Raw genomic sequence first — 22,858 nt, 5'->3', positions numbered from 1 at the left:
TCCCTACATCTGTCTAGCAATTTGCATGTGCTGAGATGTCTTATAATTTGAGTATTGCAATGAGAATTGTGTACATCTTTTAAGCAGTTACAGAGTAAGCTGCAGAGCAGTTTAGTACAATTAATCCTCCTGTTGCTTGAATACTTGCATCTTGTTATAGAAAATTGAGATGCCCATTGTTAATGATTGAGGGTAATACTGAGGATGTAGGCTGAGGAGAGTGTCAGAAGCGAGCTCTTCAGAGCGCTGTTCCTTTCGGCAGTCCCATGTGAAGCCGTTGGCATGCTGGTCACACATTAATGCTCTTGTCGTTCTTCTGTATTTTCACAGCCCAATTATGGAGGCTTTTGGCAATGCGAAGACTGTTTACAACAACAACTCAAGCCGCTTTGGGAAGTTTATTCAGCTGAACATCTGTCAAAAGGGAAACATTCAGGGAGGAAGAATTATAGATTGTATCCTCATTTGGTGATTTTACCCATGTTTGCCGGCAGCCCCCTTGTACCTCTGTGGAAGACTTGCTAGAGAAGTGTCTTGCCCTTGTCTGTCCTTTCATGCTATCTGGAAACATACACAATGAAATAGAGCTGATGTAGCTGGGAAAAGGAAGCAGTAACATCAAATTATGCATGTGCTTGTACACACAAATACATGTGCATTTGTGGTGGTGTGAGGCGCATATGCTCTCCAAGGACCAGGATCTTGCATTGCTACTGCTGGCATGTCTCGTGCACGTTCCTACCTAGTGAGCTAAACCAGCCTGAGTTCTTGGGGATAACTTCAGTTGTAATCCATTTCCCTCATTTATTATATCCGAAGATAAGCTTCTAACTTTTCTGGAAAAGCACTTGAAGGAGCAGAGCTGCTGAATTTCTGGAGTGTGAGCCTGGGTGGGTTAAATCCTTGGATTTGTACTGAATTCAGCAAAATTTGTCTAAAAGCCAGCTCCACCAGAGCACCAGAGGTGTAGGGATGAGGAATATACCCAGGGTATCCTATCTAGTGTTTTGAACATAAGCTGCTTTTGCAGTGGGACAAATTTCATCCTTAAAGCTGTTTCCAAGCTTTAAGGAAATGAAAAAGGAAAGAAAAGCAGGTGTTTAAAATCCAGAACATGACAGCTCCAGTTTTGATAGGATGGAGGAGCAGGAAGTGTGGAAAAACATTGGTATTAGAACTGCTGCAGTATTTTTATTGTTGCTACTTTATTAATTTTGTTATGGCAGTAGGCATGTCATAAGAAAAGGCCATGATGATCTTCCTGTTGTCTCAGATGAAAGAAGGAACAGTGTAAATAGCTTTTGCGTTAATTGCTTTTTACTTTATTCCTTGACTGAAGTTTTTTCTTCCTGGCTATAGATTTATTGGAAAAAGTAAGTTGATGTTGGCTTTTTCTAAGTTTGTTTGATTTGAATATTTTCTTTGAAATTGTGTATAAAAAAAATATTCTTGAAAATTATTGCTTAAATGGAAACTGTTTTTTACTTTGACAGAATCGTGTAGTAAGACAAAACCCTGGGGAAAGAAATTATCATATATTCTATGCTCTGCTGGCAGGGATAGAAGAAAGAGAGAAAGGTGAGTGGCAAAGCACAAGCCACACAACTACAGTGGCTTCCTGCTAGTGGTCAGCCTTGGTGACAGTAGTGGAGAATTTAACTGCAGAAACCAGCTAACCCAAGCAGAGAGATAGGTTATTTATTCAGCCAGGATTCAGTGAGTGTGAATTTGAGCTCAGCTGGATAAAGCAACCTGCTTAGTTGAAGATTGTCACTGAGCTGCCAGTAATTTTTCTCCCAGCTTCTGCTGTAGCCCTGGGAAAGTTACTCAGGGACAAACATGCCTTATTCTGTTCAAGCTGAATATTTTTGCTGGTACTAAATAACTCCACAGCAACAAAGAGAAATAATTCTGGTTCCTCTAATCCTCTCTCATAAAGAATAAATCCAGTGAACAAAAGAAATGACATTTGTATATGTGCAAAATTGCCTAAAGCTGTCTCGGCATCTCCCTTTGGGCCCTCTGTCTTTGCATGCTGAAAAGTAGAGTTGCTTTCAATGTGCAGCTAAATAAAGCAAAAACTAGCAAAATAAAACCCCATATCTGTTTTTAATATAAAACATAGGTTTTCACATTATCGTAATTTCTGAGCAAACAAATTGTGATCTATTTAACTCTGACGTAGTGATTTGTGGAGTGCTTTTGTTTTGGGCTTTATTACTCTTCCTCTTTTCTCCCCTCATTAGATGCTTTTTACTTATCTGTACCGGAGAACTACCACTACCTGAATCAGTCTGGATGTGTAGCGGATAAGACAATCAGTGACAAAGACTCTTTCAAGGAAGTCATTGTGAGTTCTTTATGCTTTAAAAACACTGGAGGTTCAGGTGCCTGGAGCCCATTGGCAGAGCAGGGGACAAAGCCTTCTTGTGCTTACCTGCACATGCAGCTCACTCATTGAGGCACTAATTTACGGGGACTTAAATTTTCTCATAACACTTCACTGTCATTTTGAGCATGTCTTTACCTTCCCTCCAATATTTGATTTTTAATCTATCATTTCAAAGTGTGCTGTAATTTAGTGAAATGATTACATTTGGGAGTTAAAAGAATAGCAGTTGGGAAGACAGTAAGGCGTTTACTTGCCTTTGTCCTTCCCTGCATTGTTTTGTGTTACAGCTGTGTTTACTTCCACTGTTTTTCCATCCTAAAGCTTTACCCAGATTATGTAGCATCTACTGTACATCCTTACCCAGATTATGTAGCACCTACAGATGGGGAGCATCTACATGTGTAGCGCAGCACATGGGGAGCGAAGCACCTGGGCTTTTGTGACTCTTTAAGTTGCAGCTGGGAGATCCAGTTGTATGGAGTAACTTGCACAACAGAGCTGAAGAAAATGTAAACACAGATTAAAAACCAGGTCCTGGTGGAGTCTTTCTCTGAATAGCTCTGTATCTTATACACACACCAGTTGGCTACAGTGATTAGTCTATATTGACTGTTAGGAAAATTGCTAATTGCTTACTGTATCACCAAGGTCATATGTGTTAGATTTTAAAAATCAGACAAAGTACTTGGGTTTATGTTGTTCAACAAATTATTTTTGCTTAGCTATCTGTCAAGCTGACAAATTAATGTGTAGTAGATGCAGCAGTTATTTTTAGTGTGAAACCCCCTAGTGTAGTATGGTGGAAGGAGGTATGGGAAAAATGGGTAACTTAATCTATATTGTAGTCACATGCTTAAGTTGATTAGTGTGACATTTAATTTGTGCTAATCATCCCAGGGTAGGGAGAGCATGAAATCAGCAGGGCAGGTGCTGCTTGTGTGCTGCCCGCAGTGCAGGCAGGCTTAAGCAGGGGCTGAGGCTGCTGGGCTGCATTCCCAGAGCAGGGGGCAGGCAGAAATCCCACAGTTCACCCTTGCCTGTCTCCTCCTATTACAATCATCTCCTTTGCTTACTTTTATTGTGGTTTAAATCTTGAAAATGTTACTTAAGTGAAATTTAATGTAGGAGACAGGGAGGAACTGCATGGTGAGGGTGGATATGAGCCCCTGGTGCTGCCCCCTTTCTTAGAGCTCTGGTGTGAAAGATCTTCTGTACAAAATAAACCTTCAACCATTATCTCTTCTATGCTTTTAATAGTAGGATGAGTCTGAGCCTTTTCCATTTGTAATTGATGATTTATGAAAGAGAAAATGTGTCGTGTCATTTGTCATGACACCTGCAGTGACCATAACATGATGAGCCTAACTGTAAGGGTATAAATCTGTGACGTGGACTCAGACAGGCTCATATCAGACACAAATTTGGGAAATTCTAGTAATTTCGAGAGGCATAACAATTGCTTACCTCTTCTATGCCAGAGAAAAGTGTATGTTCCTCATTTTGTTTGAGATTGGCTGTTCTCCTCATTTATGTAGTTCAGCCTTGATCATTGCCATATTGGTTATTCATAAATTCCACACTTTTTATGTAGATCTCTTTTTCTTTCTGACTTTTGCTGTAAGATGTGAGACTGCACCAGTAAGATGTGTGTTTGGTTATCAGTTACTAATGGAAATGAGTGAAATTGTGTCTGATGTATGTAGGGTGTTCCAGTATTTATAAAATTTTAATGAAGAATTTGAAAGCAAATGACAGCATCCTTACAGCATCAGAAGGAGATTTCGTAAAACCAGAGTGGTATTTAACATGTATCACAATGTCCCTGACATGTATTACAGCATATTCAATTTGTGATGAAAGCAAAGGAATTCACTCTTGCCAGCCCTCTGTCAGTCCTGACTTGCTTTTCTAAGGCCTGACAGCGCAGTTGGTAGGTTTGTCCTTATCCCCATTTTGGAGTCAGTGCACATGTTAGTGAAGAAGCTCACGTGTCATTCCAGACTGCAATGGAAGTGATGGAGTTCAGCAAGGAGGAGGTGCGAGAAGTTTTGAGGCTGTTGGCTGGCATTTTGCATCTAGGAAATGTTGAGTTCATCACTGCTGGTGGGGCACAGGTGTCCTTTAAAACAGGTAAGAAGGCTATGCATCCAAATGTACACGTTTCTTGAGGCTGTGAAAGCTGTATTTGTTGCTAGTATATCTGACCATAGGAAGGACAAACATTGAAAGGGTCTTACTGCTTTTTAGCATCTTTGAATATTGATTAAAATGTTATTTTTTTTGGGGGGGGGGGCTGTTGGCAGATAATGCAGATTAGTCAGCTGCTGAATGCTAGGTCCTAATTAGGGAAGACCATGGGCACCTATTTATTCCATTAATAGTAATGAAATTCCATTTTAATCTAATTCCTTCTTCAGAAATATTCTCAAGTTGGTAAACATAAGTGCTCAAGTACGTTCTTTAACTGATATCTCCACTGAAGGTATCTTTTCTTAGAGCTTTCAATACTTCAATTGTAAATTTGAAAGTATGTGCTGGTATGTCTAAAGATTCGGCTCGTGAGCATTTTAAATGTTTTTTCAGATACAGCAATAAAGAGTAGCCTTCCAATATCTGAAGAGGGCCTGCAAGGATGTTGGAGAGGGACAAGGGGCAATGGGTTCAAACTTAAACAGGGGAAGTTGAGGTTAGATATAAGGAAGAAGTTCTTTACTGTGAGGGTAGTAAGGCACTGGAACAGGTTGTCCAAAGAAGTGATTGATTCTCCATCCCTGGCAGTGTTCAAGGACAGGTTGGACAGAGCCTTGGGTGACATGGTTTAGTGTGAGGCATCCGTGCCTATGGCAGGGGGTTGGAACTAGATGATCTTAAGGTTCTCTCCAACCCTAACTATTCTATGATTCTATGAAATTCCTTCTGTCTTGCGTATTTCTGATACTGTGCCTGTTCATGAGCAGCAAAAACATACCCTAAAGTTTCTGGTTGTGTTTTTATCTCTAATCCCCATAACTCTAGAAACATCTTAAATGGTGGTGATAGTAGTACTGTAATAATAAGCTTCATAACCTTATACATTTAAGGACATACAGGTATTTGTCTCTTCCTTTTGCCAGCTCTGGGTAGATCTGCTGAACTACTGGGGTTGGACTCTACTCAGCTAACTGAAGCGTTGACACAAAGGTCAATGATACTCAGGGGAGAAGAAATCCTAACACCTCTTAGCATACAACAGGTAATCAAAGCAGCTCAGTTTTGACATGGTTTTAAGGTCTGTTAAATAATATGGCTTGGTCTTCAAGTCCAGGGAAATCATTGGTCACTCAGGAAGAGAAGCCTAGTTCATGCATCGGAGTTGCTAGCAAAAATACTACATATGGTTTTTTGGCGGGGAAGAGTATGACTGGACTTCTAGAAATCTCTATAGATCCCCATACTGTCATTCTGGCCAGGACTTGTAGCTTGGTTCTTGTTATTCTCATGAAGCCTGATTGCTTAGCATTTTTTTTAAGATCCTAATCATGTAGGCTGATATTTTTCATTATGGACATTTGTGTCAGGTGGGTGTTTGTGAAAACTTTCATCAGAAATAATGTTACTATTTACCAAAAGGGGATTAGAAATAGGTACACTTAACATTATGCCTACTTTTATTTAAGGTGTTACTTCCTGCCCTTTTCTTTCTTTCTTCCCTTTCCTCCACACCTTAAGTTTATTCTTTCCTAATTTTTGAACACTTTAGCCTTAAATATAATTATAAAGCCACATAGATGTACAGCTTACAACTTACATCGTTAAATCTTAAAGTTGTGATGATTGTAACTGTTAATACAATTGCTGTCAACGTACATAGGGCTGCAAGCCTGCTTGCATTATACATTGCAAAGGATGCTGACCATCAGAGCCTGGTAAGTTCTCAGTTACAGGGTTGATTGATGCGTTGTGTATTCCTTCTTTAATGCAGGCAGTAGACAGCAGAGATTCTATGGCTATGGCACTTTATTCTCAGTGTTTTGCTTGGGTCATTAAGAAAATCAACAGCAGAATCAGGAGCAAGGAAGACTTCAAGTCCATTGGAATTTTGGACATCTTTGGATTTGAAAACTTTGAGGTAGGTCTTAAAAGTTTGTTCATTGTTCTACATATCTGTGTCAACTTGATTATTAATCATGTTATGACTTCAACCAGTTCTTTGTTTGCAATGTAGAATACTTGGAGTGTATGTAGTTTTGAAAATTTCTTGTGTCTTTAGGTAAATCGTTTTGAGCAGTTCAGTATTAACTATGCAAATGAAAAGCTTCAGGAGTATTTCAACAAGCACATCTTTTCCTTGGAGCAACTGGAATACAGCAGGTAAGACATAGATGAAATTTGGAAGAATTTTGAAAATGTCAGTATCCTCCTGAAATCTGGGTTCCCACCTACCTTAGCTTCCTTCCTTTGAAAATCTCTGTCTGGAGCTGTGTATTTTTCTAAAAGCAAGCTGATTTTGCTGTAATGTCCCAGACAAATATATCAGCTCTGTCTATTTCTATATTTAAAATAATTTTGTCATAGTTCTCAATAAAAAGGCCCTTCTTACTTTCCTTAGGGAAGGACTAATTTGGGAGGATATTGACTGGACAGACAATGGAGAGTGCTTGGATCTTATTGAAAAGGTAATAAAGAATTTGATACAAGTACCTATTTCTAGATTTTGTTCTGTGTCAATATGACTTTAAAACACTTGCCAGCACAAAGAACAAGTGAAGCGCATGGTAGATCTTGCATGTTTAAATAGTGAACTTTTAATCAGATCGTTTTCATGCATGGCAACGTTATAGATTATATTGTAAGCTCAATATGTGTATCTTTTCTTGTAGTAACTTTTAACAGTGTAAGTTTATATACAAAAGCAATCTTTGGAGATGATTAAAAAGAGTAGAAAGAGGAGGCAGAACGAATGGCAGTGTCTCACTCCCATAATGGGTTTTCATGGGCTGCAGGTAATCTTCATTTGTCACCTGCCAGTTTGGCTTCATCCATAATTTTGTTTGTGTTCTGATATGTAGCAAAGGAACATATAAAAAAGCATGAAGTTTCTGCAGTTATTGGTAGGAACATGAGCGGTGAGGGGCAGATGAGGTCTGAGTTCACTGCATAGAAATTATAACTCCAGCTGGATGACAAAGCCAAAGTCGTATTATTGTTCCATCCATGTTCAACTCTGCCAGCAGTACAAGTGGGCTGCGTGAGTTTATCTCAGTAGTGGGGTGTGTGGCTGTGTGGGTTTAAACAACCACAGAAACTGAGGGCAGCAGGAAGGGGATCCAGCTGCCAGGATGTGACTGCAGTCAGGACAGTGTGGTTTGTCGGGAGCTGCTCTGGGCTGATGGGAAGTGGCTTATTAAAGTGTGCACCTGGAGAACTGTGTTTTTCTGAGGGGCTGTATGAGCCTGAAGCTTGCAGGACGCATTAATTGCAGGGTAGCTTGTTCTGTTTACCACCTCTTCTAGTATGAGAAGTAGGGAACATCAAAGGAAATTACACAGAGGCATATGCAAAAGCAAAGGGAAGTTGTGTTCCATGCAGTGAGTAGTTAAATTGTGTATCTTTTGCTGTGCTCCTGGGCACTGTGGGCGCTGCAAGTTTGCATGGGTTCAACAACTAAGTAGTTCCATGGAAGAAAAATTTTTGAAAAGCTGTTTACACAAACTCCTCAGATTTAAGGGACTCCTGATCATTGGAGATCTTGGAGGCTGGGTATATATTCTGGGGCAGCCTCACTGTATGCACCTAAAACCTGCCTGCAGTCTGTGAGATTGGGGTTTTATTTATGTACGGGTGGTTTTGCAACTCTTTCCACCCAATAGCTTCAAGGACCGTGTAATTTTTCCAAACTGGGGACAACATCTGTGTCCACCTGTGCACTAACTCATCTTCTGCTTTTTCTTGCTGTTCTAGAAACTGGGGCTGCTGGCGCTCATCAATGAGGAGAGCCATTTTCCTCAAGCTACTGATGCCACATTGCTGGAGAAGTTGAATACACAGCATGCAGTATGTGGTGTTTTGCTTGTGTTTTCTGTGCAAATTATGGAGGGTCTTTTTGCTTCTGTAGAAATTCATGGTTCTTATCTACAGACACGTAGTTGTAGAGGCTGGTTTGGATGTGATCCTACTTCCGAGGCAATACATATCATTTACCATCAAGACTGAGTCGGTTACCTGGAAGAACATACCCTTGTTACTGTCCAGTTAAAGGACTCCATATTGGTGAATAAGCCAGATTCTACTCTTAGAGCTCTGACAACCTGCAGTAACTCAGATTACGTAGATCTTCACTTTCCCTAGATTTAATGAAGTATTCACCTTGATGTCATTTATGGAAAGGTTGCTATTCCCTCTGTCCAGATTACTGCTACCTTTATTTGTGATCCTAAAACTGTTTTCACGTATTTCTGGGATACAAGTGTATCTGCCAGTTTAAGACAACGTCTTTTTTATTTCCAAGTGCCTTTAATAGATCGTCCTGCCAGATGGGTTCAGGTTTAGTATAATTCCTTTTTAGATACTATAAATCTGTTATTACTGCATTTGAAGCAGCCCAGACTAACAAATCCTGTTATCGTTACAAATTGGTTGTTTGCTTTTGGAGCGCTAATCTGGGGAGTTCACTGAAAGACAATGGTTTGTTTAGGTCTGGGTTGAGAGGATAATGTGGACCTTTGTATCATTCCACTCCCTGATTCACCCTCCCCCCCAAAAAAATATTTTTCTCTTTTCTTTCCCCTCCAATTAGAACAATCCTTTTTATGTAAAACCAAGAGTTGCTGTTCACAACTTTGGAGTGAAGCACTACGCCGGGGAGGTAATTTTCTTTTATTTATTTGCTGAATTTATTCCAAACAGATTTTTCATTAGCTTAATTTTGCCCTGAGGCTGCTCAAAATTAACTAAAGCACTCTGTTCCCTCAGCACTTTTTACAGTACCTCTCCTGTGAGAGGTGCCTGACTACTTGGCTTGTTGTTTGAATCAGGTCTGTTTCCTGCTAGGTCCAGTATGATGTCAGGGGGATCTTGGAGAAGAACAGAGATACTTTCAGAGACGATCTTCTGAACTTGTTACGTGAAAGCAGGTGAGTTTCTGTGACATTTGTTTAGAACATGTTGTTAAGGGGTTTTGTACCATCAAATTCTGCCAGCGTTTTTGAATGTGTTAGATGTTGCATAGCATCAGACCTTGACAGGATTGAAATGGGCACAGAAGGAATATCAGAGATGCCTGTAAGCAGATCTCACTGTAATCGGTTCTCACAAGTTGGATTTCCCCACACTGTATAGTACCTCGTCCCTGTTCAGTCCAGGGGGTAGCTGGAGAGCTCACTTGCTACTCGGTGGTGAGTGAAGGTGCTGAAAGCTGGTGATGGTTTTTAACTGTTTCAGGTTGCTTCAGAGGCAATGTGCATGCATAGTTCTTTGCTTCACATAAGCCTGATTTCCCTGTATTTCTGGCAGTCCCTAATTTGGTTGACAGCTTAGTGTCAGGGACATACCACAATGCAAATTGCCATATAGTAATTGCTTTAAAGGGAGAATTTCTATGAAGATACATGTTACTGAAAGTGTGAGCTCAGTTGTCGCTGGTACCTGCATGCCTCCTGTCCTTCTGCTGTGTAAGGTCTCAGGATCTTTACAGTAGCACCCTGTGAGCCGGAGGCATATGATTGAGACTACAGGACACATAAAAGGGGTGACAGAAGAGGAGGGAGCTGGGCCTGAGTGTTGCTGTCTCAGCTGCTGCCCCATCCCATCCAGTCATCCTGCCCTTGCTGTGTGAGTTGCTTGTTTGTAAGTCCCTTAAGCCCTTCTGTGCAGGAGAAACTGTTGATAAGCGTTTCCCTCTCTGAGTTGTTTATTCTGGTTTCATGACATACCTGACATAACATCGATCAACTGAAGTATGTAGGTAGAAGTAATAAATGAGCTAAAGCTGCTGGGCCTGATTTTGCTCTTGCACCCACATCTGTCTGGAGCTCAAGCTTAAAGGTCTGGGTTTTTTGTAGAAGTGATAAGAGAAGGATTCATGGCTGATAGAGTAGAAAACAGCATACACAGCTGGTATCTGAAAGTGAGGCTCATGTGGGTGGTTATTTGTGTTATGGCTGCAAGCAAGCTGGAAGTGTTGTTTTTACTCTTTGTCAAGGTAAAATTCCGATCACAGTCAGCTGGAGTTTTGGTTGAGTGAGTGGAATAAAATGCAGTAAGGACTTAAGGACTTCACTTTCCATTTCCCTAATGATATCCTGGGAGTTGAGAAGAAAGAACCTTCTTGGGTTTTGCTTTGTTTTGCTCTGCTTTGTTTTGTTTTGTTTTTCTTCTCTGCATAAATTCTGCAGAGGCAAAATCTATTGCTTATTAAAGATTATGGAGAAAATCAATAATCATTTTTTTTTGATGGAAGAGCTGCTTTTTAAGGGGTGATACTTTCTTTGCATTTTATAGTGGTAAACCTCATCGTCTGTTAGGATACGTTTTAGAGATACTATTTTTCTTTCCCGTTTCAGTCTCGATTTCATATATGACCTGTTTGAACATGTTTCAAGTCGCAACAATCAAGACACTCTTAAATGTGGAAGCAAGCACCGAAAACCCACTGTCAGCCTGCAGTTCAAGGTTAGTTAATGTGTCATCTCTGCTCTAATCAGTGATTGATAAACCTCATAAAGTAAAGAACAGCTGCGAATTAAAACAGGCAGAACTTCAGCAGCAAAACATTGCAGTCTCTTCTGTGAAACTGCACTTACTAATCAACTAATTGTCCATACTAGCTAGCTTCAAGCAGACACTAATCTCCACATAGCACCATCCATACAGAGCTCCTGTTCATATTACTTTCCACTTGCTTATTTGTTCTTATTTTAAAGCTCATCTATGAAGCTGGTCTCTCCTGTCCTGTTTTTTCTTTCTAATCTAAAACCAGCCACAGAATCACGCAAAGCCTTACAGCAACGCCTGTATGCTAAGAAAATTAAGTAGTGAATAAATGCCTCATTAAGGTGTTGCCTTGCTTTTTAACTTAGTTTGGAAAGCATTTTTATTAAACACCTTTTAATGAGGCTTTATAGCCCTCCCATCAAAAATGAAAATGGCACTAAATTGAAATCTAGCATAAAATTTATCTGCAAATTATGTAAAAGAGAGAGATTGGCACTAAACCTTTTCTAAATTGCCTGAGTACAAGTCTGGATTAGTTGTCTTTCATTTGGTTTGAGTTAATATATATTTGCACTCTTCATTCACTTAAAGAAAAAAACCAAAAAGGGAGCAGACTCAAACCCCTTGAGGGCAGATTTTATCCTAGTAGACTATTGCTATGTGTTGGACAGAAGAGCAAGGAGTGTATGCTTGGGCACACACGGTGTCTTTTATTAAAAAACACTAATACTGTATTCCCTTGCTTTGTGCTACCATCACTTGGGTCAGGCAATACCTGCTTCTTGGGGTGAGGTGATATTATTTGCTAGCTCCCTGGGATGCCAAAGGTAATGTTTCCACTTAATTACTTGTGCCTGTGCAAAGTAGACCTTTAAGATGTTACTGTATGAAAATTGACCATTTATTTGCACCCACTTTGCAAGGTTGAGCATCATGTACATTCCTTCTCTTCTCCATCAGGGCTCCTGGGCAATATAAAACATGAAATCAAAACATTGTTGGCTTTTACCTAAAGCTGCAGTAACTGACTGTTAGCCAGCTGGGCTGCTTTACAAGAGGTTGACCTTCACATCATCCTGTCCCCAAAGAATTAGGTTGGGTGTTTTTTTCCATGTTTTAAAGCCTTCCAGGGATTAGTCCATCTCATTTCAGCTGAAGATAAGAACTTAGCCTTTATGGTTTTATTCTCATGATAGGTTGGTTAACTCTTCTTTTCATTTGACAGCCTGCCTAATGCGGGCCTGGGAGCGCACGCAGAATGGCTGAGGTTAGATACCATCTGTTTCAGCCTGTTGCTTAAAGCAGGGCGAACTTCAGATTAGCTTGTCACCTGACAATGATTTACAGGCACGCAGCACTGTGCAGAATGTCTGTCTGTACCACAGATGAATGTGAAAACAGGTTAAATCATTTTTCTTTATAGACTGACAGTTTTTTCCAATCTCCCTAAGTAGTAGTCTGGCTTGAGAAAATTGACTTAGTTGTCTATAGGTAATATAATGTTCACACAGGTTTAATACAAATGAAGACTTTACCTTTTGAAGCTGTAAATTCCTGTCTTTACACAAAAAAAACATTTGTCTTTCTATCTTCTGGCTGTTTAATGTTTGCTGCCCCTGACTCCTGGTCTGTAGACTGGCAAAGGCAGACAAACCAAGAACTATCATTTACGTTCCCAGTCACTTCACCATTTGCTCCCTTTGCTCCGTGCACAGCCAAAACTCTGGCTGTTGCCTTTATCACTTCATGCTTAATCATCAAGAAAGCCCTTGGTTTGCAGATTAAAGCAAGAATTTGCTGTAACAGACTGCCATTGGCAGTTTGGCTCCGAAGCATATGGTAGGATGCACAGTGTTGCTCTTCTTTACAAGTGAATTTTCTGTCTCCTTGGCAGCCTGCTCTGTATTCTCTCCACTGCCTGACACATAGGGCCGCCTTTGAGAAGTGAAGCATTGTCACTGTTTGCTTCCTGGGCTCTTCAGGGCCCGGGCTCCCCTCTTCTACAGTCATTTGTATCTCTGCAAAGTAAATGCAAGACTTCAGTTTAAAATTGTTTATCATACTTAATGATATAGAATGAGGCAAGTTGGAATAAGATATGGAATCATGGCTCAGGCAGGAAAGGGGTGGATGTGTAATTAAAGTAATAATCATAAAAAGACTGAGGGATTTTTGTGATTTTTATCTCTAGGCTGAGGTTCAGACAACTGATAGTCTAATATGTACTGGGTCATTCAGAGTTCTAAAACTAGGAATGTTTTCTAATATGTTGGGGTTTTTTTAGCTGAACCTTATAATCTCTCTTTTATTGTTAAACACAATTAACTATTACATGAAATAACTGTGAAATGGTGTGCTTAATGCTGCTAGCATTGTCTTTCAGTAAGATGCGTTTACTGCTTTATGCTTTACTCAATTTTTGTTAGTTTCTGGAGGGTAGCATTTTCATATCTAGCGTTGATAAAACAATGTCTTCTATATTCTAAAGTCACTCTTTTTTTTAGAATTTTTTACTATATTTTCTATCTCCTTGTTGACTTATGTTTATTATCAGAGTGTCCTTTTAGCAAGAAAGGTTGAGACCACACAGGAGAGAACTCCCTGTGCACAAAATGCTGCTGATGGCAGTGGAAAATGAGTGGGTACAGGGTGATTGAAATGAAAAGACGAAATCTGGTTTTATGGGTATTTCCGGTTTATCTTAGACCTCTTACCGTTCCTTTTGACTTTCTTTAGTTTAGCAGTTTGGGAATGTGGATCCCAAGTCTTAAGCAGCCATTGAGAAAATCCCTGAAACAGCAACCTTCTGATTTGGTGGTTCCTTATGAACAGTTCTCTTCATATCAATATGTAAAACATGTTCACTGCAGAACAGTGATGGCAGTTTTGATCAGAAGGGTGATGGAAGAAATAAGAATGCATGTGTTGATTCTGTGTGTTCACAAGCAAGAACTTACGTGGTACAGTAATTTCTGGTGTATACCACTAGGTGTTGCAGTTAGATGTTGTCTGCAATGCTAAGCTGCAAGAGCTTTTGCCGGGGTATGTTGCCTGTATAAAAAAGTCGGTTTGTGAAGTGCTGTCTTCTTTCTACCTGTGTTTTAGGAATCTCTTCATTCTTTAATGGCAACGCTGAGTTCTTCAAATCCTTTCTTTGTTCGGTGCATCAAACCCAACGTGCAGAAGGTAAGATTTAAAACTGCACCCATCTTTTTTATGCATCTCAGGTCTAATCTTTCACTGTCTATCTGGTTATTTGTTGCTGTGTGAAGCAGAGGATATAATTCTTCACTGACTTTGTAAAAGGCTCTGCAAGGTGAAGGCACTGGGAAAGGATCTGATTTTTCTTGCACGTGACCCATGTCTTTTGGCACCTTTATAATAGTCGTTGCTCGCAATTCTGATAAATTACTGGCTCTAAAGATGGCTATGAAAGGAAGGTAGAAGGCTGCACTGTACATTTGACAACTCTGTGAGAGCCTTTTTAGGAAGAAAATGTCAAAACTGCGAAGTTTGTTTTAAATCACTAGAGGCAGTGAATGGTGGTGCTTGTAGCAAGACTGATGTTAATGACTGGCTCTCTGTCATCAGGCTCTTAGTCTTTCAATTAATTCACAATTCTAGGTGTCTTCATGCTGGCTGTTTTGTCCTGTTACAGAATTATGTTTTTAAAACAGGCATGGAAACTAAGGCTTACTATATCATTTTGTCTTTTGAGTCGCGGATAATGAAAAGCAATGTCAGCGCTTACATATGTTGGAGGGCTTTCTATAAACTAAGTGGTAATGGTATAGTAATCACTGAAGTTAATATTGTTAGCCTAGTCCTGATACTCTGCGGTTTTGTGCGTCTGGTTTTGGCTTTATAGACCGTTATTCAGGGCTGCTTATGTCAAAAATGCCACAGGCAGAGCTGCTGACGAATCTCGTTTATGGTTTTCACATGGCAAGTTAGAAATAGGTGACTTAGCTTTAAATCCAGTTTTACATGTTACATCTTTCTGGGGTGTCTGGTTAATCAGAACACTAACATGAAACCTGGCAGATTTCATCGCAGGTTTTTGTGTTATCTGGACAGACAGTCCTGACTTTACATGTTTTCAGTAGCTAACTGTTAACTCCACTTTTGTACTGTTGCTCGTGACGTGCCAAATAACATGCAGATCATGGACACCTTAGCAAGAGGGAACAGCCTGAAAGCGAGTAAGACCTGCTTTCTGCCTCCCGAGGTGTTTGGTGCTCTGAGGTGTGCAGCCACCAGGTAGTCAAGCCCACAGAGATGACAGTGCCTTGGCCAGCAGCTGGGGTCTGTGAGCCTGTGTGTGTAGCAAAGCCCCTGGTCTCTGAGGGAGGGCAGATTTGAAAAGCTTGTTTTCTTCCTGGTCCCGTTTCTGCCTGGAAGCCCCATGACCCCTATAAAGCCCACCTGCTGCCATGATGTATAGGAAGAATTTCAGTAACTTGCACGTTCTCCTTGTTTGTCCTTTTGCATCTGAGTAAGGCTCATCACAGTACCAAAGTCACAAGGATTTGCCACGGCTGATGCAAGAACCAGGCGCTTGTTGCGTTTCCATAGCAAGGAAAACACTTGAGTTCCTACTCCTGTGTCCTTGTTGCTCTACCAGTCTTTTCCTACTAGAATGCTCCATCCCTGGCAAATTTGGCATATGCTACTGTATCTGCGCATATATTTTACTATCATTAAAACAAAGTTCTCACAGAATGAGCAGCTGTGCAAGCAGAAGGAGCTTGAGACAGCCTTAGTCTCAGGCAACCATGTCTAATTGCAGGAGCGCATGCAGGAACAAATTGGGAAATTCCTGTAGACAATCCCTTTCAAAGTACGTGAAAAATGTCACTGAAATCTTCAACAAAAATGGTTGTACTTGTTTTCATTTGCTTTAATTTGATTGCAGATGTAACTTGATTCAATGGCTTTACCAAATAAGAAATTCTATTTGAAGAACAAGAGTAAAGGGTCACACAGTTTACCTTTAGCTGATCCAGTAGATGACTTGATGGAAAATGAGAAGGAAAGCCATATATAGGACTTGTTGATGGTATTCTCACCCGGGGAAGTGTTCTCAAAATGTATTTTTTGTGATTCACTGTTTTAAGTTTTGTCTGCTGTGCGGTCTCTGCTCCCCACGATGTCTCACGGATTCTTAGTGATTTTTACTGCCAATCTTATGTCGTCGTTGGTGTTGCTCCTTCTGCAACAGTGCAGGTACAGAAGCAGGCCCATGAATGGCATCTGCCTTTTCTATAGCTCAGCTTGATTCCGTGGATGCACATCACATTAAACATTTCATAGTTTTCCTGTCATACAACTTGTTGCTTCTTTTCAGTTAGACAAAGGGAAGTAAGGTTGAGCCAGTTTGCATAGCTCTGAACCTGCATGGCTCAGAGACACGTTAGCTGTGCATGGACTACCAGGGATTACTGTGTACGTGACTCACTGTGCAGGGTTGGCTAGAAATGTAACTGCTTGAAACATGCAGATGAACCACTGAAACAGAGAAGCTGAATTAAAAGAAAGTAGAAATCTTCACTGAGCACTTTCCTTCGTGTTTTCCATCCATAGTTTTTACTCTGCAGTGATAGTGAATATGGAATGACAAAATATCACTCTTCGATAAGTACTTAAACAGTGCTTGCCAAATAACAAATGATGTGAAAGAAAGGGGGGGTTAATTGCTTTTTTGAAATATTCAGCATTAAAGGAGAACTGGACCAGAGAGACCGGGCAAGCAGAGAACTGGCATTGTGTTATCTGGAGCAAAGCCACTGAAGCTGTTGGTTGCTCTCTGGGTTGGGTACAAATAGGTGACACCTATCGGTGAGCATCCTCTGTAGCTCTGGAGGGAGAGGGCTGGTGGTGTTCAAGAGCTGTTTTACTCTGGAAGTATGCTTGAATTCTGTAGGTGAATGAGATTGAGCAGGTGGAAGACAATTTCGAGCCTTTGAAAAGCAGAATGTGCAGCAGACAGTACTTCCACTCTTCTAGACATGAAAGTGTATTTGTGTTGGATAAGAGATGTGATAATTTACAGTAATTATTTTTTTATCTAAAGTTTAATTTTTAAATACGGTACAGTGGCAAGCAAAAACAATTCAGCATATGCAGTAAACTGCTGAACATTTACATATCAAAGCAGAATCTGCACTCATTAGTGCAGATTCCTAAAGGGAGCACGCAGAATACGTGACCTTTTGTCACAAGACATTTCAGTGAGCACGCCTCAGACAGAAGAACAGAGGAGCCATTAATCTTTGGGAGACCCTCAAACAATCAGCATATCTGTTTTCACAGTTTCTGGTCTGTTCTGAACTAGCCATAATGTGGAAGATTTTCCACTTGGTATGCTTAATGAGTATTTTCTGCTGATAAAGGGTCTTTCTCCTCAGCTCCCCTTATCTTCAGTGGGCCTTGCAGAACTATGTATCATTTCATCCTTTTGGGCTTCAACACATCTTTCTCTGTTTCTTGGTCTCATGTTTCTATTTCTGCCTCCTGTTCTATTCAATAATGATTCCTCGCTGCAACCTTGCCTTTTCTGGTCTCCATCTATCCTTTTTAGAGCACCTTAAATTAAAAAAAGAGGCGAACAGAACCATCACACACACAAAAAAACAACAAACAAAAAAACCTGCCTTTTTAAAACAAGCTACAATCATTGCTACAATGCTCAGCTGAATGTTTCTTCCAGCCTGCTGCTATTAATAAAGTTGCTAAGCCTTGGTGCCACTCAGGAGACAGTTCAGGGTAAATTTAATCTGAACTTCCTATGCAGGATCTTTCAGAGACAGAAATCTTCCTGTTGGCCAGAAGGAGCCAGCTTCAGACAGACCGGTTCAAGTGCCTTCTAAAGCTTCCTTCTTCATTTAGGATTTCTCTTCAGAAAATATACTGGCATGATCATAGCAAGTACCATAATATTGGCATAACCATTGCAAGTGGCCCCCACCCCCAGCATCTGCTCCTCCTCATCTGTGCTGGTCTCTCAAAACCTTAATAATTGCAGCTTGCTTCTGTAATTCCCTGTTCTTGAGACTTAGCAGGTTCAGACGCGACTGATCTCTCATGCACATCAATAGGTGCAACCATTTCTCATTTTTACAGATTTAAGTCCAGTTTGGTCCTGATAAGCAAATTCCTGGCTTCATTAGAGTTGGCATGAAATACTTGATGTAGACAAGAATTTCACTTTGTGCGGGGTTTGGTTTGTTTTTTAGGAAACCTGTGTTGGTGTGTGTCCCACCTGAAGAGGCTTGCAGGGTGTCTACTCACCTCCCTGTCTGCCCCTTTTCTGTCTGTCTCATTCCTCTGTTGCAGTGATGGGCTTGCAACTGGCAAGGTGGAAGTCGCCTTCTCTGAAGCTTGTGAACTCTGAAGGGACAATTCTGTTTCTCTGAAGAATTTTTATATCAATTTTTTTTAATCTTCAAATTTAATTAGGTCAGGTAAAGAAATGAGATTAAATTAAACCTGCATTGTAAACCTACTGCAGGGTCAGAGCTATGGGGAGCAATAGGAAAAGTGAAACTAGTAATAACTGCAATTCAAAGGAAGACTGGTAGAAAAAGGTCTGTAATAAATTCTGTGAGGCTTACTGCTGGTTAGGAGTCCTATCTTGCTCCATATTCACTCCAGGAAAATTACTGTCATGGCAGTAGTATTGCTAACATCGCTTCTAGGGACAGAGCCATTTAAAGGCGTCAAGGTATGACTATTGGCACCTGCACTGTACTTTGATGCATAGGTCATTAGTAGCCATGAGATGCCCTGGAATAGCAAGCAATATGTCCCCTAATAGGAAATACGACGCAAATCTATTTCACTTGGCGTCTAAATTAAACTTGCACTCCTAAAATAGCTCTGAATCATTATAAACATAAGCATAGCATGATACCAACCTAAATACCAGGTAGAAGTACAGCTCAGGAGCCACAGTATAAAGGAACAATGACAGGACAGGTTGGCCCCATATGCAAGGATGATTGTCTGCAGGGTGTGAAGCAGGTACAGGTTCACTGCACGCAGTAAGTGAACTGGTTGTCAAGCTGGAATTGCAATATTGTCTTACTGAGACTTGACTGTATGAATTACTGAGTTTGCCTTGTAGGGAGATTGGGGCTTTATTGCAGAAATACAGATAATGGCAGTGCGAGTCTGATGCTGCTGCTCCATTGAGAACAGCACTGGCATTAAACCTTGAAAGACTCAGGAAGGAAGACTGAGCTTCAAGCTTATTCGGTTCTACCTTCAGCACAGGCTTGCTAAGCATCTGCATAAAGCTTCACATATAAAAGTTCTTATTTTAAAAAATTACCCTCAATAATGTGGTCCAGCTTCAAACTTCTGTGCACATCCTACTGCAGTTGTATACCAAGTATGTGCATTATACACCAACCTCAGTCACTCAGCAGACTCCAGGTCTCCTTCTGGGGAGTAGGTGCCTTTGTGGGTTTTTGAAGTGCTGAGCCCAACAGTTAGTTAAAAGCTAAAAAGTGTTAGGCCCTAGGTGGAGGCCTTCTTATGGATTATTCACTTACTAGCAGAGCCCTAGGGTAGCCCTTCTGCAGTGAAGCTGCAATGTTCTCTGATACTGGGATCTAGAAGATCACAGGGTAAATTTGACATGCGATCCATAAGAAAAAGGGAATAGAAAGCCTGATCATCATGTTAATAGCTACTCTGTCACACTTAGGAAGTAAAGGGAATAGATTATATGGCTCAGGTACAGCTGCTGGGTATGCGCAGTGCTATCTGCAGAAAGTTAAGGTCTAGTAGTATTCATTTGCATCTGTAAAAGTAGCTGATGTACTAGAGATCCTTATTGCCTATTTAAAAATATCTTTCTTCAGTCTCAGTTGTTCTCAATAAATGCTTGTTTAAAGAAGGCTTTCTGGCTGCCAAGTGCTGCTGTCATTTCTTCTGGAGGAAGCAGAGCCACAGGCTCCAGGCACAGATTGGGCTTGCTGGGGCTCAGGGAGTTGCTGTTCAGGCTCATCCTTTGGGAGAAGAGCAACCATTTCCCAAAAACATAGCATGGTGGGCTGATCTCGCAGGCCAACAAGTGCACGGGGCCAGATACAGCCTATTTATCCTAAGACCTTTAACTAGTTCATAAGGCTTTATTGTTCGTAATCAGGAAGGTGGAGTCGTAAGGTGTGGCATTGTGCCTGGCCAACACTGCTTAATTCAGCTACCTGGATCTTGTCGCCTTGGGTTTTGCAGAATTACATAGCTTCAAATCAAGACTTGTGGAGTATGTCCCAGCTGCATCATTTTCTGGCACATCACTTGAGTAATTAGGTCAGGCGCTAGAAGACTCCTTAGGTAAAAGTGATAAGGAAGGGCGGGTACAAGGAAGGCAATCGCTCCTGCTCGCAAAGCGCCGGCAGTAATGTTACGTGTAAATCTGAATCCCTGGCTGAAAGAACAAGATGATTACTGCAAGGAGTTTCATGCGGTACAGGCAGCGCCTGTCTTCTGTGTCGCATCCGAAAGATTGCTCCCATCACTGCAGTGGTGCAGCGTGCTGGTTATGCTGCCTGGGAGCCAGGGGGTTGTCCCGTTGTCCCCATCTCAGAGCGTCGCTGCTTGCTGGGCTGAAGTAGGTCATTCCACTCTCCAGGCAATCACCCAGACAGGCATGTTCTTCTTCTTCATCAAGGTTTGTTGTTTACTAAGCAGGGCTGACTAGGCATCCCTTTGCTAAGTGTATTAGGGTTTGTCTTTCAGTGACCATTGTGTGAGGAGTTTAAAACTGTGGTGTTAAAGGCTGGGGGATGGAGAGCTGAGATGGGGTGCTGCTGGGGAGGGAGCAGACGCTGTGCTGTGCAGATTGCATCAAACTCCAGGGAGTGCAGGCAGACAGATTTTTGCATGTTTTGCAGCACGTACGTAGAGAGTTGCCAAGTTTCTCGGAAAGAGCATTTAGTGGGACTCTGTCTGCAAGTGGTAGGAGTCACTTTTGGATCTCGGGTAGTGGCTGTGGCAGTGTGCTCTTGTGAGCAGGGTGGGGGAGACGCAAGGGGGGCAAACACTGCTTCGAGGAAGAAACTGGGAGGAGGTGGCCCAAGCGGCGAAGTACCAGATCAATTCAGGGCAAAACCAAAATGCCTGGGGGTGGGGTATTTCTAAAGTACAACACTTGATGTGTAGTCTAGTGTAGTATTTAGAAGCAAGAATGATTTTGACTGCTGCAGCAATTGATCTGTCAGCAGCAGAGAGGCTTACTGTCTCCAGCTGACTTCAAGCACTGCAGTAATTCTGCATTTTGTGCCAGCTGATGGAGTTTTTGTGGTTTATGAATTTCTTTATGTGATCGTGTGACATGGATGGGCATTTGTGGAACTGAGACTACTGATCCCACGTCTGAAGTAGGTGCTTTTTATAAATACTAGGCAAAGAACTTGGCTTTTCTTCCTTGGGCACTCTACCAAGTATTTGAATTGTGAGCATTGTCATGCAAATGTATGCACAGAAAAAGTGTGTACTTCATCAAGCTTTGGAAGTTTTCTTCTTTAACTACAACAACAAAAAGAATCCCCCCACATCTCTAGATGGCAATTTACATTCAAATCCTGTTTGCTGTGTTCTCATGGTAACTACTCCAAGGGGATATGCACAGTCCATGATGAACAGGCATTCTTAGAGCTCCAAAAGCATCGCTGCTATACATTGTTCTCTAGCAAAAACTTTAACGTTTACAACTTCCTTGGTAAACTGTGTCTTAGGGCATTTTGTGCATTTTATGTCTTAAAGTTTAGGGATTTGTTCGCTGTGAAATGTATTTACATTCTTGATGCCTATAAGGTGAGATTAGCCCTTGTGTCCTGTTAGTCAGGAATATCTACAACGATTGCTGTAGAGCCAGCCCTCGCTAGGCTTTACTTCCTTTGAGTAGCAGGAGGAATGAATTAACCAAGTACAGCCAAAGATATCACATGAAAGACTTGAAATACCAGTGAGCTGAAGCAAGCCCTGCTCTGTGTGTGTCTGTGTGCGTGTGCATAGTTGCAACTGCTAAAGATTCAGTTTTCACAATGGGCGAACGCTGAAGGGTGAAAAAGACTTAAAAGGTAAGGGGTTTAATTCATGCAGGTTTTCTAATAATTTTAGTCTTGCATACTGGGAGCTCCACTGGACTTGTAGAAAAAGAAAAGAAAGTGCCTGGAGTTCGGCTGAGCAAGCTGAGCTGGAAATGTTTCTGGGCTTGTATTTTCTTTTAAAGAGGGTAAATGAACGCAGAATCAATTTATGAAAAAAATGACTAAATTTACTGGTCTAATCATGTTTTCGAACACCAGGAGAGCTCTGCTGCCAAGCAGTCTGCTTTAATAAATCACACTCTGTTTGAAAGTTAAAGAGGTGATTGTTCACAGACCAGGGAAAAAGTCAGCAGTTAGAGCTGAGTGTGCAGAGGGGGAAGACCTGTGTTGTGGTGATGGGCTGCTTTCTGGAGAAAGATCTTTTCTCTTGTTCAGCTGCTTATGGCATAGATTGAGGAGAACCAGCTATGTAAAGTTTTGGACTGTAGTATTCCTGTAATTTATTAAGGCGTAAGACATGGCTGTAGTTCTGCTTTGATTACAAGATAATAATGCGATACTGGGGATGAGTGTGTGGGGGGTTGGGGTGGGGGTCAAGCAAGATATCTGCAGCACCCAGAACTTCACATTAATTTTGTAGCTTTAGTGGAGAAACTTGATGGGGCACATTTGAGAAAGCATGTTGGGGGGTGGGCGTGGGGGGTTTGCCATAGAA

General features: G+C 41.2%; 1 protein-coding gene across 1 annotated transcript in view; it reads left to right on the top strand.

Moving 5' to 3' along the window:
- Window positions 1-22,858, top strand: part of MYO10 (myosin X) — a 127,498-nt gene that overhangs the window by 59,121 nt on the left and 45,519 nt on the right. The window contains 14 exon segments of the mRNA XM_010009706.1: window positions 331-455; window positions 1,360-1,373; window positions 1,494-1,578; window positions 2,247-2,350; window positions 4,393-4,522; window positions 5,506-5,624; window positions 6,354-6,500; window positions 6,642-6,742; window positions 6,981-7,047; window positions 8,333-8,425; window positions 9,168-9,236; window positions 9,422-9,504; window positions 10,933-11,041; window positions 14,189-14,269. Coding sequence (XP_010008008.1) covers window positions 331-455; window positions 1,360-1,373; window positions 1,494-1,578; window positions 2,247-2,350; window positions 4,393-4,522; window positions 5,506-5,624; window positions 6,354-6,500; window positions 6,642-6,742; window positions 6,981-7,047; window positions 8,333-8,425; window positions 9,168-9,236; window positions 9,422-9,504; window positions 10,933-11,041; window positions 14,189-14,269 — 1,327 coding nt within the window.

Source organism: Nestor notabilis, unplaced genomic scaffold (genome assembly GCF_000696875.1).
Source record: "Nestor notabilis isolate BGI_N333 unplaced genomic scaffold, ASM69687v1 scaffold13782, whole genome shotgun sequence".
In the NCBI taxonomy this organism is placed as follows: Eukaryota; Metazoa; Chordata; class Aves; order Psittaciformes; family Psittacidae; genus Nestor; species Nestor notabilis.
This window is presented reverse-complemented; position numbering and strand designations above follow the sequence as displayed.